Raw genomic sequence first — 15,979 nt, forward strand, 5'->3', positions numbered from 1 at the left:
CCAGATAAAACCAGATTTTTCTAATATATTTACCGATTCTGAAATAATATTTTTTTTTTCAGTGTAAATAAATGTCAAACTTGTGAACATTTTTAAATGTTTCTTAGAACTGTCATTTTTTTTTATAGGTACATTACCATTTGTTTGTCATTTAGGAGCCAAATTTTATTCTTATGAACCAACTAATTTAAGAGAGGAATTAACTAGGTAAGTTTTTTTTTTTTTTTACCATATTCATATTAAACAAAGCATTCATTTAGAAATTTGTTTCTTTGGATGCTTTATTTTTTCTATGGAAAAGTCCGTTTTTGAAGAAAGAAAGTTTGTTCACCACCAGTTTGTAAAACAAAAGTATTGAAACAGGGAATACGCCACAGATACAAAATTCCTCCTTTTTGAGGATTAGGAATTGTTTTATTTTCCCTTGCTCTATTCTTACTAATTTTCTACGAAAAAATCATTTAAGTATTTTTCATAAAAAAATAATATTTTTCCAAAATAATCTGGACCAATTGCCGCTCCTCCAGGGCTATCTGAAGGGGGGCGAGCGGGGCAATCGCCTCGGGCGCCACGAAATGAGGATGCGCTGCAAGGCTTCCCTCATTTTTACGAAACACGCCGACATTCACACGAAGTTAGGGGCGCCTTGCTGCGCCCTCTCATTTCGTGTATCATAGACATAAATACACAGTCACAGGCACACAAAATAGAGAATCATCGCAATGATTCTCTATGTTTCTGAATGTTTTCAAAATTGAAGTTTCAAAAACGTAGCTTTAGACAAACTTTGAAGATTTTATGGATAAGAGGATCTGGAGCATTTCCCTGGTAAACTTTTCAGAATTATGGTACAAAAAATTTAAGCAATGTTTTACATTCAGGGGCTACTCCACTTAAATTTTTTAGTTAAAAAAACCCATTGCTTGTAATATTAAAGGAATTCGGTATGTGCACCCTTGCACGAATATTTTCTTAAACTCAAGTCTTAAAATGCAATTAAGATAATATTTTGTTATATTAGGGCCATTAATTTTTTGAAATTAGAGCCCCAAAAAAGCAATTCTGAGCAATTTTCAATGTTATTGCTCATTTGTGGGATTTCCGTTAAAACTTACAAATATTTGATGCAAACGAATGACATTTTTATTCTTAACTATATATATATGAAAGCTGGTATTAAGTTGGTACAGGTAAAACCAAAAAACTCTAAAATAATCATTGGATTAGTCCAGATTGAAACTTAATTTTGATGAATTTACTTCGATAAATACATTTTCTATTTACAATCAGCCAATTATTTATTCGTGCTCTTAGTTTTATCAATATGAGTAACTGGTTCAGTTTTAACTGTTTGTTTTTTTATCTAGAGGGATAACATTTTACCAGATAAATATTTGAATTTTAACATTCCTATTTTTCGAAAAGTTTTTGTTGTACTAATGTTTGACAACTATTAAAAACAGATTCATTGCTTGTGTTTTAATTTGTATTATGCAGAGCCCTCTGATTGTTCTGTTCATTAATATGCAAAAAATTCAATTATGATGCGTTCACGCTGATGTTATAACTAACTTGATTTTTCTGTGTGCATAAGAGGGGGGGGGGGGCCAGGAAACTTTCCCTCCGGGCCTGTCATTTCTTCGGACAGCCTTGCGCTCCTCTTGCTGTTGTGCCTTTAAAGCGAGCACCTCCCACCAACCCCTTGGTACACCACTGTTACAGTATTGGAAAACAAAGTATAATATCAAATCAACAAAACAGTTAATTCAATTTTTTAATTGGAATTTATAGAACTTTGTTTTAAAATAGTATTAAATTTGAAGACAAAATAATTTTGTTTATTATTCATCATATTCATTTCAAATTTTCCTGCTTAACTATTTAAAATATTCTCTTCTTCAAAACATAAAGAATTGATGATATATTTCTTTTTACGTATATTTTCCCAACTATCAGTATCCAAGAGGTTTTATCTGTTTCGTAGTTTAGTATTTATTATAAGTTAGTATTTATCGCATCGTTTCAATACAGAACTGTGTTTGTTGAATTTTTATGCATTTTTACCCCAATTCTATGTTTTTGAATTAATTATGTTACTTATTTTGCAGGTACTTATTTTTCTTGCAGTTAAAACATGATATTTTAACGGGAAAGTTACCTTGTACATATAACACTATTGTAGAGTTATCTGCATTAGCTCTTCAGTGTAAGTTATAAAATATTTTTCAACTAAGATTAACTAAAATTTGTCAAAATACACTGCTCAAAAGAATTAGGGGAGCTCACAACACTGTTTTCCATTTGTTTGCTTACTCCCCTAATTTTTTTGAGCTGTGTAGTTAATCATGCAACTTTCTTTTTAAGCTTCAATTTTATTTTAATACTTGAAAATACAGTAAAACCTGTCTACAAAAATACTGTTGGGACCTAAAAAAATCGTAATAGACTGGTTATTGTTATAGACAGTTTGATTATTCATGCTGACATTTTGCTGGGGCCAAAAAAAAAAATTGTTATAGACAGGTTATCATTATAGACAGTATCGTTATACACAGGTTTCACTGTATAACCCATACTTGACAATATTATATGAAAACGTACTTTTTAAACGTCTATAGTTTGCTTTAATGGTATTATAAATCATTAAGGCAAGTAGGAGCATAAAATGGTAAAAACAACAACATTACTTATAATGAAAAAATTGATCATATTTGAATCTTTAATTATTTGTCTCATTGCTTCAAAAGAATTTCAGTCGCCTGTACAAATGGTATGGCTGCTATAAGGCTCTGTTAACCTTGAAAACATGATAGTTCTTTGGCAAATTAATTTTTGAAACAGTTTTTCATCTTCCCATCTCTGTTCAAAGCTTTTAAATGATAACCAGTATTTACTGTACGAGATTGTTCTTGAATATGCAGCTGTTATGCAAAGCATGAAGCTAACAAAAATGCACAATAATACACTTTCTTTGGATTGTGAGAGATATTTTAATATTAGAAAGTCATCTGTCTCGGTATGAGGGGTGAAAATTGCTTCTACTCTTCTACATTTTAACGAAGCAATAGCCTGTTTGGTGATACTATTTTGATAGCTGAAATTTTAACCCTAACTCCAGTGGATTAACCCTGAACTCCAGTAGATAGCGTTAATTGTTGACCACTATTTTGTTTCTCCATTCTCCTAAAATTGCAGTCTTACCAATAAAATTGTTAAGTTACCAGATCTAGTGCAGCCTTGTCAAAACAAATCATTTCACTGCGTGTCAAGCATTGCCAAAAAATATTATCAAATTATAAAATGACTAACTGAATTTTTGGTTCTTCAACAATGCAATAACGCCATCACACAAGCTATATCTTGAGTTTCTTTGTTGGTGACGTTAGCGTTACCCGATCAGTGATTTTGGATAATATATATATATATATATATATATATATATGAGGATGACAGTAAATGTGTTAAATTTCATAATTTGAGCTTTAATATTGATTGTTATAAAAACTTATTCAAATGTGCAAATAATGTATATTGATATATTCTAAATATTATTTTCTAAGTTTTTGAAATGACCTATGTAACGCCAAAACGTAAATAACTTAAAACCTCTGATCCCAAGGTGAGTGTTATAACCACCTTCTTACCGGCCAGATTTAAATTGACCTAAAAAAGTATTTAAGTAAAAGTATTTGTCTCCTTAAATAGACTCTTTAACATAAATATTTTCCTGTTTGAAAATTGAACCAGAACTCCTCTCTACTAAAAATTTAAACATTTGAAATGATTTGTGTATCAAAAAATAAGATAGGTCTGTTCTATTTTTAGCGGAATGTGGTGACTACGATGACACTGTGCATACATTGGGTTTTGTGTCAGAATTCCGCTTTGCACCTAATCAAACTGAAGAGATGGAAGCTGATATTCTGGAACAGTACAAAACATGCAAGTATGTTTGCTTTTTACTGAGACCTCAATATTTTTATTAATAAATATGAGATTCATATTTAAGCGAATATGACTGCTCATGCTAGTTGAACTGTGATAGTTTTTATCAATTGACCAGCTTTTTAATGTATTCTAATATGGGGCAGTGAAAAGCAAGGGGTTTCAATTGACGTTTTATACTTTTGAGTAAAACATTTTTAAAGCTCAGATCCTTGGTAGGCAGACCCGTCATTGGGAAAGGGGAGGGGGATCAATTGAAGCCCCCTGGCCTAGCATATTGATGTATATTTATGCAGGTGGGCATGGTTTTTGCTGTTTTTTTAAAATATGATTTACCGTGAGTATTTACCCTTTGTCCCCTCTTGAAAACACTTGAAATGGTGGGACTGTCAGTGAGTTTTTATTTAAATGTTTTCTAAATCGTGTTCTATAGCAGCACTTACTCTTGGCTACTGCACTACACTACACTCCAGGGTCCCATGTACCTGCCACAACATGTAGTTCGACCACTCAAATACCCAGCTAGCACACGAACATTGGCCCAACGTTATCATATTACATCGGACCAGCGTCGGCATCTTACGTCGGAACATACCTTAAAACGGTACGTCGGAAAACGGTTATCCAACCGTTGGTTATTGGTTAGTTTCAAACGTTATTCTAATGTAAAATATAACTGTAAACTAACCATTTACAAACGTAATTTCGATGTAAAATACAACGTTCAACCAATGTCATTCCAATGTAAAATACAACAGTAAACTAACTATTTAGAAACGTAATTTCGATGTAAAAAGCAACGCTTAACCAACATTTTCTAATGTTGTTCCAATGTAAAACACAACAGTAAACTAACATTTCCCAAACGTAATTTCGATGTAAAAAAACAATGCTTAATCTACATTTTCTAACGTTATTCCACTATGAATTTCAACGCTAACCAACTATCTTCCAATGTTATCTACTTTAACTGTAGGATTTCATTAATAAAATAAGTATTACGAGGTGCTCTTAGAAGAGCGAGTGTAAAAAATAATTTTCAGTCATATTAACATAAAATGATAAAGTGGCTGAATTTGACATACAATTTATCATTTCCCTATCATTTACAAACGTTTCAATAAAATATGAACAAAAATTTAAGATATTGATAATTCTTACCTTTTATTTTTCGGAATAATTGCTCGAAAATTATCTTCATAAGCATACATTAGTTTCTTTTTTTCTTTTTCAGGAAATATTAATTACCAGCAAGATTATTCTTAAGACAGAATATTGACTTTAAAATTCTGCCGTGAAAAATAACCCAGCTTGTTTGAAGGTTCAATTTTGCTTTGACCTGAAATAAGAATTAAAAAATAAATAAAACATACGCATACACATTCACTTAGAAAATCTTCACAACAATTAAAATGACGTGGGTTAAACTTGAATATCATGAAAAGTACTTATTTTATTGTTTTGCCGAACTATTATACTCTCCCATTTCATTAAAAAGTTCATGTTCATTGATTTTTTTTTTCATTTTATTTTTAGGGAAGGAATTTTAATGTATTTTATCCGTCAAAGAGAAAAGTTCATTCAGAGACACAATTTTATTTCTATGGTAAATTGCACGTGTAATTTGTATGATTAGCAAACTATTTTTTATTATTGGACGTTTAAAATTACCGAAGTTGAACTAAGGAACAACACGAAATTCTGAAACAAATTCTAAGCATTCACGAAAATTCTCTAGAAAACTAGTTAAAGCATCTATCAAAAAAAAAAAAAAAAAAAAAATCAGTTCGAATACGCAAAAATTTTAAGAATTTCAATTCATCGGAGACCCCCCCCCCCCTCCCAAATCGGGAGACCCCCCCAAAAGGGAAAATACCTCTAGAAACAGCCCCTTCCACTTCCTAAAAACCCCTGCCAAAACAAATTTGTAGAAAAAATTCAAGCAGTTTAAAACGAAAAAATCTGGGCTTGCACAGCTACAATGATTTGTCAAGCTTGAAAAACGAATAAAAGTAGAATGCATTTAATAATCACACACACACACACACAAAAAAAAAGCTTTTATCTTAGTTTTAAATTTTTTGAAAGAAAAATAGTTGGAAAAATGAATTAATTTACTTTGGAAGACTTGAGTACATGCAAGGATTGAATACTCGCTGTGAGCAAGTACGACACGACGTGTGAATGTGTATGTGACCCTGGAATGAAAAAGAAAATGGCTATGCCCCCGGCGCACCTCACCCCTTTCAAATCCTGGGTCTCAACAAGACTGCAGAGGCAGGAGGGGGGGGGCTTATGGGACGCATTACGCACGCTTCGCAGAACGCGCAAATCAGCAACGAGCTTGCAATAAATGGGCGTAAATGTGAAACAGGTTTGAAGGTTAGAAATAAGTTGGGAATGCGTTTAGTCGGATATAGGTTAGTTTTAAACCATCCTCCGATGCTTCGAATGATCGGATGAGCGTATGAAAAAAACCAATATCTAACCAAAACATATTTCCAACCATTGCGATGCATTTTCAACCTTTCTCCGACGTAAATCCGATGGTTTGTGCTACCTGGGATAGGATCCTGAAGAAAGCCGTTTTTTGATCCACACTAGGAGCCAAGCAACCCTTGATCCAGAACTTCAAAAGGTGTTCATTTGGAATATAAACTTGGAAGTTTTTGTGATCACGAGCATATTTAACATTCCCGAGTCAGCTTTAATGAACACGGAGGATGTTCAATCGGCTGGCATTCAACCCGGGACTCTCCAGTTGCAAGTTCGACACTTTACTGATCAGGCTACCACAACCTCACCCAGGGTTAATAGCATACTATCTCTTGCCCCAAAATGGAGGAAAGGTTCCCCCCACTTACAATGGTTTTCTTCAAATTTTTAATTTTGGCCTTTACATCCCTTTATTTCTCACTGTTTCGTGTTTTTTTATCTTGAATTTCAAGTGCTTGCATTATATTGTTTCAAATGAGTTGCAGTTCAACAGTTTTCATGCAAGTTCCTGTGAAACTTTATTTTGTGTAACTAAACTTAGAAACTGATTGATTATTATTATTTATTATTGTAGTTATTTTTTTTTATTTGGAATTTCAAGTTATCACTTTCCCCATTTCATTTGCTAATTAATTTTTTTTATGCATTTACAGGGGCCAAAATCCTGCTCAAGCTGAACTGAATTTTTTACATAAAGTCAAGTGGTTAGAAATGTATGGTGTAGATTTGCATACAGTTCTGGTTAGTAAAAAATAGTTTGACTTTTTTCAGCTTATACATGAAAATATGAACGATTTTAAAAATCACTTGGGCATTGAAAAGGGGATTCCTTGTAACCAGGAAACACGTGTCTACAGTATTCTGCAATTTTGTGCAATAATACATTGTTATTTCTTATTTTTACTTCTCAAGCACAAAGGTATTTCAACTAAATGGGAATTTTGTTGAGTGAATCCCGTTTATATAGATTAACCGGGATTTCAAAGGCAATCCGTATAAATAGTATGAAAAATAAGCAAAACTACTCCGTAAATAAGCAGATGAACCTTTTGTTACAGCAAAAGCAACGCTTTGTGGCAAAATTACATCATATTATTCCATCAAACAAATTTGATCATTTATAGTTCAGCTGCTGTGGTGTCGAACTGACACTCCCAAGCATGCTATGATGTTTGTTAGATTGCTATTATTTAGTGTACGATAGATACAGGTGTTGTATATTTAATCAAAATAAATGTTTTGCACACTTATAGCTCAGCTATCATAATTTAAAATTATTATTTGTGTGAACATTTACCTTTTTTATAACTCTACGAACTTGATCCGAATTAACCAAAGATCTAGATAAACGGAGGCCAGATAGACAAAATTTTACTTATTTTTGAAGTGGGATTTATAGGAATTTTAATATAGTTTTTGGAATGTTTTCTAAACAAGCACTTAGTGGGAAATTGTACTTTAAATTAGTTACGCATTTAACGCTATGCTAGTTGTTAAATTGTTGATAATGTTTAATAACATTATCAGTAATTATTTTATGGCACTAATACATTGATATTAAATATCACATTAATTAATGCCTTCACATTATATGGCTTTAGTGCCATCGCAGCGTGAATGAAGTGGCAGATTCATAGATTTGGGGGCTGTTGCAATATATTTTTGGGGGCCCCTCTGCCTATCATAACTATTTAAAACATTTATCATGTGTGCTTTTGTATCTCTTAAAGGACGCCCATATAGTCCAGTAACCTTGTTCTGGAAACGGGGCCTAAGTTGCATCAAATAAGGTTGTAGGTTTCTTTATTTTTTCTTGTATAGGATGTCACCAAGATGCAAAATCCAAGTTTTCGACCTCTGCAACCTCACGGAACACTTTTGAAATCCCCAAAACTGCTGAATTTTTGTACTTTTTCCGGATTTTCTCCCTTTTGACCACGAAGTAGTACGTTTTTAAACTAGATTAAATTTGCTACAATTTGAAACCAAAATGGGCTTGTTAGCCCTAATAGTTTTCAAGATACAGCTTTTCAAAGTTTTGCTAGTTCTCCAAATTTGAAAATCAATTTCTTTTTTTTTATCATGCACGCAGTTGTCTTTATAACTTCAATAACCTGTCTGATATGAGTTAGTTAAGTAAACATATATTCAGTTTAACATTTTTAAGGGGTTGGGGGAAAGGGAACGGTTAATCAGGAGGGGAAAGGTCACTATTCACAACCAGAGAACTGATATTGATCTGACTAGAGGTGTGTCCTCCTTTTTGACCAGGCCAAGTAAATTTGCCTATTGGTCTCCTTCAGGGCCATTTCTCTCGTCCTGGACATCCTGAAAGGAATAAAAATACCCAATTGTGGATTACCCCAAAAAAATTTATGACAATCTCAGAACTAGCATGTAATAGCCTTTTTTTTAAATCAGTGTCATCACAACAGATTTTTTTCCTGCCACACTATCAATGCTCTGCCAAGAAGTCCTAATATAAATGCGGCCCAAATATTATTAAAAAGTATTAATTAATACATAGCAGAAATACAAGTTTTAGTATACCTGATATGGTTCCTTGACTTGTTCAATAGCATTTCTGGTGAGTTGGCTAGCTGGAGAGTCAAGCAGCCTATCCATCTCGTCGTCAAGCTCGTTCCAATCATAATGGGCAATGACATTAATGTCTATGGCAATTTTAGGCAGATTTTCGCAGGACTGGCCATTGCAATTTCTGCAGACTATTGAGCACTTCAAACCTGCCTTCCTGCAGCTGCACTTATTTTTACATCCCTTTTTACAACAGCAGAAAATCCTTTTCAGCATGTTTTTGTGGGCTACTTCTCTTGACATCATCTTTGAACCAAGCCTTGAGCTTAGTAACCCATCCCCGTTCTAGTGGATTATTTTTGTAACTCAACCACTGCTGCATATGGTGGTATGTATGAAGCGAATGTTGCTTTGCTGCATGTTGCGTGGGAGGAAGTATGGCGAGGTTGAAGTTGGTTATGCTGCAGCCTTTGTAAAGACTTGGTAGTGCAGGTCGTTGAGGGTTTGACTGAACCTTTCTCCACCATACAGCTCAATGATAATTTTCCCAATGGCTTCAACTACTTGATCAGATGTAGCAACTGTATTAGAGAAAACTGCAGCTTTTTCTTTGGGCTCTTCATGTCTCTGCAGTATTTCAAGCAACTTGAGTTTCCCTTTGCTGAAGAAACACGAGGTGTAATCACAGTCACTGAAAGCATGAATGAAAGCAATAAGCTGATTGTCTGCTGCTGTTGAGGTAATTGAGTAGCCTCTTAAACGTTTCTTAAGGTACATGGTACCTTGTGTGGGAACTCTGAGACCAGTAAAGATTACCAACAAGTCTATGCCCTCTGCTGCAATAACCACAATCTGAAAACCAGAGGCTTTTCTTACAGCTGTAGTTATTATTAGCCTGTCCCAATCTTCTTCAGCCTGAAAAACCTTACTGTTTTTGGCTTCAGATTTCACCTTCATCAGTCAAATGAATCTTAATTTGTTTTTATTATTGGATAAAAAAATTCCCGAGAAACATCAGGAGTAATTGTTTTCTCAAATATAACCTCAGACAAGTTTGAGCTCAGTGAAAGCATTCAGAGCTCTTTGTCCTTATTTGACCAGGTTCTGTTGGGTGACCATCAAATACCACAGCTATGTTCTGACCGTACTATGCCTCGAGATATTTTAAATAATGGGCAGATATCAACTCAAACGAGGATTGCTTGGGCCACACCACTGTGTAAAGGAGATGACAACCATCTACAACCACAAATTTAGTTTTCCCTTGTGATTCATAAATATTAACTGGTTGGAAAGCTGCACAGAAAGAGGACTTATTTCCCTTCCTCATTCCTTCTTGATGAATAGAGACATTGGGAATGGTGAAAGCTTGTGTACATGAAGAAGTTCTTTAATTCTTCGTCAGAGTGCTTCAAAACGCATATACTGTGAAATAGTGTAAGTGGGTCGATAGTCACTTCTCTACTGTCAACATTAATAATACTAATAGTAGAGGAAAGAAACACAACTTTTGATTTACGCTCGAATTTGACGTCTTTGAAATTTTCCCTTACAATCTTCAACATTGCTTTCTTCCCAATATCCCTGGACATGTAACAGTTGACTACTTTCTCTTCCACAACTCCACTGTTTAAGGACATGATAGCATCCACTTTAAAAAATGGAGGGTACTTAAAAAAACCAGTCGCACAGTTTCTTTGTATCAACTGCATGTATGATGAAAAAAGGAAATTGATTGAAAATTTCCAAGTTTGGAGAATTTGCAAAACTTTGAAACGCTGTATCTTGAAAACTATTAGCGCTAACAAGCCCATTCTGGTGTCAAATTATAGCGAATTTAATCTAGTTTAAATGCATGCATAATGATGTTTGTCGAAAACGTGCTCCTTCATGGTAAAAATGGGGAAATCTGAAGAAAGTTTGAAAATTCAGCAGTTTTGACGATTTTCAAAAGTGTTCCGAAAGGTTGCTCAGGTCAAAAACTTGAATTTGGCATCTTGGTCACATCCCATACAAGAAGAAAAAAAAAAAAAAGAAACCTACTACCCCCATTCGATGCAACTTGCAATTTACTAGGTCATTGGACAAATGGTTGTGGTGCTTTGGAAAACTTTAGTGAATCAAATATGCTAATGTAATGGGGATACTATATTAAAAGAGTGTATGAACAAATAGCATTTATTTCATATTAAAACTTATGAATTGCTATCATTTTCTGTCTACTCGAGTATGAAAGCAAACTACAAAACTTGTTGAGAAGTGCAAGACATATAAAGATAACTTAAACATGGAAATTTTGTTTTTGGAAACAAATTTGTAATCAAATTCTACATTATTTAAAGTTATTAATTGATTACTCTCTATGACAGTAGGTCTAGCATCATTTTTCTTTAACGTAAAATTAACTATATTAAGACCACTTTATGAGAACACGTTTATAAGAACAGTAACTGTCCTTATAAACTGTTTTGTGGATCATAAATTTCTGCCATTTTTACTTATATTAATATAGTGTGATGTGTACTAACTTCAAATCAATGATTTTAAGCATTTCTTGAAATTTTTTAAAGGCTGTAATAAATTTTGAAGCAGCATTAGTGCTCGTGTAAATGCTTCAAAATCCAAAGTATCGAGTCTTATGCTCAGATTCAACATGATAATTTTATATTTTCAAATTTAAAAAAAAAGGCAGCAGGAGCAAAAAAAAAAAAAAAAAGGTAGTGGGGGGAGGGGAGTTGATTTTATGGAAAATATTGAATGATTTACATTAGATAATATAAAGTGTTGTACTTTGAAAATGAGCAAAAACAATTACCAATTCATGACTCATCAATGTATTCTCTGCATTCTTTCAAAAATACTGTTAAATTTTCAGGAAAGCAGATTGAAAAGTAATACTAGAGCATCATTTGAAAAAGAAATCCCATATTCTTTAAAACTTTATCTTTTAATGGCAGTGTACAAATCGTGATTTCAAAGATTACTGCTAAAATTTTCTGACATTAGCAAGATAACTTTCAAGCTGATTTTTATATGAAAAAAGAAAATTAGAAATTGTCAAAAAGTAAAAGTCTCACTCAAGAGTAAAGTTGACAGCTTTGCTCTTTACTTAGGGCACAAATTTCAGACTTTGCTATAGCGCATTTTAAAACTGTCTCTTCAGAAAGTTCTATGAGTGATGAACATGTGTCAATGAACTGATTATGGTATGACCAGCCTAGCTGGACTTAGACCTACTACAGTGAAACCTGTGCATAAGGATACTGTCTATAACAATAACCTGTCTATAACAATGTATTTTTTTGGCCCCATCAAAATGTCAGCATGAATTATCAAACTGTTTATAACGATAACCTGTCTATTACGATATTTTTTTAAAGTCCCAACAGTATCGTTGTAGACAGGTTTTACTGTATTGATAGTGACGTTGCTTTTGTATTTTTATTAGTACATATGTGCCAAATTTATTTTTTGTTTGAAAGCACTCTTATTACATATTTAAAACAACTTCCCATTAGTCTTAAAACAAACGCATAAAGTTAATTAAAAATAATATATTTCTTTCAAACTATATAAATTCTAAAATTAAAGTAATTTTTTTTGTGAACTTTTCAGGGTAAAGATGGTAATGAGTATTCCTTAGGGCTCACTCCAACAGGCATTCTAGTCTTTGAGGGTAATACCAAAATAGGTCTGTTTTTTTGGCCAAAAATTACAAAGCTAAATTTTAAAAACAAGAAATTGTCATTAGTAGTTATTGAAGATGATGATGAGGTATGTATCATAATCATTATTATAATTTTGATACCTTTTAGAAACCGTTATTGTTAATAAACTGATAATATATTTGTTATTTATCGAGCTATGATCTGCTTAATATTTCAGTTGTGTCATTTAGAGCATGGTTATGTTCAAAATACAGAATCAAGATTGAAGTACACGAATAAATTAATTAGAATAGTTTATTCAGAGGGGTAAAAATTAATAATGTATGCTTGTAATGATATGGGTAATACTTTTAAAAAACTTATTAATGAAAAAACTTGCGATTAATGTACAGTACATACTTGAAGTGTATTATTATTGATTATTTACAGTAGTATTTTTTATGGGAAAAAAATTGTGAATGAAATAACATTTGCTGGATGTGTGATCTTGCTATTGAGAGGTGCAATGGCGCAACCAGAAAATATGACAAAACCAAGGGCTATGTATGTGTAGGGGGAGGGGGGAGAATGCCCCTCTAGCGTTGTGGCAAAGTGAGAAGGGCATTTCTGTGAACTGCAGAATATAGAGTCGGTGCAGAAGAAAAAATGCTGCTATAAAGTTCCTCAGTCAATCTGGTGGGCCCGGAATGTCAAATGTTGCAGTTCACTTAAACAGTATGTTAATCCTCACAACTGCTGGTCAATTTGATGGCCATCCCTCGTCAACAATGCTTTTACCCAAAATATCAGGTCACAAAATGCAGCCTAATATCCTCATTAAATAATAGCCGTTGAGGAAGTAATCTGTGTATTTCAACAATGAAACTCGCGCCACGGTATAATTTGATAATATGTTTTGGTAATGTTTGACATGCATGGAAAAGCTTTATTGCGACAAGGCTGAACTCGATCCGGCAACTTAACAGTTTTACTGGTAAGACTGTCATTTTAGGAGATTAAAGGAACCAAAACAATTTACAACTCCAATTAGGGGGGGGGGGGGGGGTGCTGCACTGTCTAATGGCGGATGAAACGGGTAAACAAATGCTGTTACTTATAATTTGCTTTGAAGATTAGTGAATGACAGTAATTTATCATAGTGTTTGTAGGAAGCTTTCTTTTCTATTTTTCTGCAATTACATTACAGTATAAACTATCTGAAGCCTGTAATTTACCCCAAAGAAAGCATGTGGAATGGAATGTTTTACCTTTTTCGGTAGTATTGTAAATCACAGCAAGGTAGCGTATTCAAGCTCTGGAGATGCAAATGTACGCTATCTACTGGAGTTTAGTGTTAATCCACTGGTGTTAGGGTTAAAACTTCAACTATCAAAAGATCATCAAACAGGCAATTGCTTCGTTCAAATGTAGAAACATCTTTCACCCGTCACACCATGACGGGCGACTTTCTAATAATCTAAGAATAGGGAAAAGTAAGCATTTCATGATATTGACTGTTTTGGGAGATTTTTCTTAAAGATTTCATTAAAACCTAATTTTTTAGGGACAATTATGTGCGTCAATTTATACCATTCTAATTACAATATTTGATGAATTATTGAAGTTTTTAATGTTTGTTGACTTTTAGATAATCATGAGTAAATACATTAATGGCATGCAAAACGTGGTAAAGGCTTGTGTTTTACGCAGTGAAGGTGCAGGAATTGATCTTTTGTCTGTGCGACAACTCTGTCTTATTTGCATTTTCCACACAAATAAAAGCAACATAAAAACTATCAGTGCTGTTAATGTTATGGCATAGCCAGGATTCTGTTTCGGGAAAAGGGGAGGGGAGGGACAGGTCCATACATTAAAGAAACCATCACATTAATTATTTTCCATTAAAAGTCTAAATAGGTTTTGTGCAAATTCATTTTGTTATGCATAAATTTATATCATTTAAAGTAATTTAATATTTTAATACTTTTAGGGCAAGGAACAAGAACATACGTTTGTATTTCGCCTTCACAATCCCAGAGCTTGCAAACATTTATGGAAATGTGCCATAGAACATCATGCCTTCTTCCGTTTAAAAGGCCCCATTGTTGAGCAATCTGCTAAACAAGGTTTTATACGTATGGGCTCTCGTTTTAGATATAGGTGAGAATCTGTGAACTGTGTTTTTTTTCCCTCTCGATAATGTTTCTCGGAAGTTAATAAAAAAATTAATTAATTAAAAATTTTCATGCTTTGTATTTTTTTAAAACATATGTTTAATATTAACTTAAGTTTTTGTTTTATCTTTTGATGAAAAAGGTTGGCAGTTGCATTAATTTATTTATACTATTTTCTTTAAAAAAAAAGTCTTACATTTTTTGTGTGAAGTACATAAATGTAAGAAGAAAAAAAAGGTGAAAACACTGAACAAAAATCACTTTGAAAAAAAAAGATTAAAAGAAAAATATACTTAAACACCAAGTGCATTGAAATCTCCTCTAATGTGAAAGAATTTAAAACAACCTATTTGGACACAAATTAGCAGGAAGACTGCATGCGCATATTTCGGGCTTACAAGGAACCTCTTTTTCAGTGAAAATGATTTGAGCTTTAGGGTGTTAAGAAATCCAACAAATGGCCTTTCCATTCATAAGCTCACTTTTTTTGCATTGAAAAAGGAGCTCCTTGTTACACTGAAACATGTATGTGCATTTTTCCTGTTAGTTTGTGCCTTCATACATTGTTTCATAGTCTTACTCTTCAAGCACAAAGGTATTTGTTCAATTCTACTCTAATGGTTTTTTTTTCTTTTCTTTTTTTTTTTTTTTGTGATTTGATCTTAAAACCAATTTGTTTGAGGCACTAAACTACATTCTGTATATTTGTAATTTGTTATGTTTTTAGACTCTTTTTCTTTCCCTTTTTATTCAATATAGAATGATCATCTATAATGATAGGTAATGATTTTTTCATGTATTTTTTCATTTTCCCTATGGTAAAATTTTTTCTAAGCTAGGATTTCTAGTTAACTACAGAAAAAATTCTCCTGTTGTTTGTGGAACAAATTATGAAAAATGTTAAGACCTAGAAACAAGAAATTTCGCATAAGATATTGTTTTTGTAGAAACTAGTATACCTTGAGCTATGAATTTCAATAAATGAATTTTTAAAGCCATTTCATACTTTATATGTGATTTTCAGCACTTCTTACCCAACAGAACCCGAATCAATTACATCAGACGAACATTTTTTAAAGCCACTGGGTGTCTGAAAAGTCCTTGACACATTTCAAAACTTTATAGAAAAGCAAATTGTCGTATGAATATGTGGTTTGCATCATAGTAACTCACAGGTTCACA

The 15,979-nt window shown here is 33.0% G+C and overlaps 1 protein-coding gene across 1 annotated transcript in view; it reads left to right on the forward strand.

Annotated features, from left to right (window-relative positions):
- Nucleotides 1–15,979, forward strand: part of LOC129222748 (band 4.1-like protein 5) — a 113,502-nt gene that overhangs the window by 85,173 nt on the left and 12,350 nt on the right. The window contains exons 4-9 of the mRNA XM_054857279.1: nt 129–207; nt 2,109–2,206; nt 3,826–3,946; nt 7,095–7,182; nt 12,592–12,750; nt 14,614–14,783. Coding sequence (XP_054713254.1) covers nt 129–207; nt 2,109–2,206; nt 3,826–3,946; nt 7,095–7,182; nt 12,592–12,750; nt 14,614–14,783 — 715 coding nt within the window. The remainder of the gene's footprint in view (nt 1–128; nt 208–2,108; nt 2,207–3,825; nt 3,947–7,094; nt 7,183–12,591; nt 12,751–14,613; nt 14,784–15,979) is intronic.

The sequence above is a fragment of the Uloborus diversus genome, chromosome 5 (assembly GCF_026930045.1).
Source record: "Uloborus diversus isolate 005 chromosome 5, Udiv.v.3.1, whole genome shotgun sequence".
NCBI classification, from domain to species: domain Eukaryota; kingdom Metazoa; phylum Arthropoda; class Arachnida; order Araneae; family Uloboridae; genus Uloborus; species Uloborus diversus.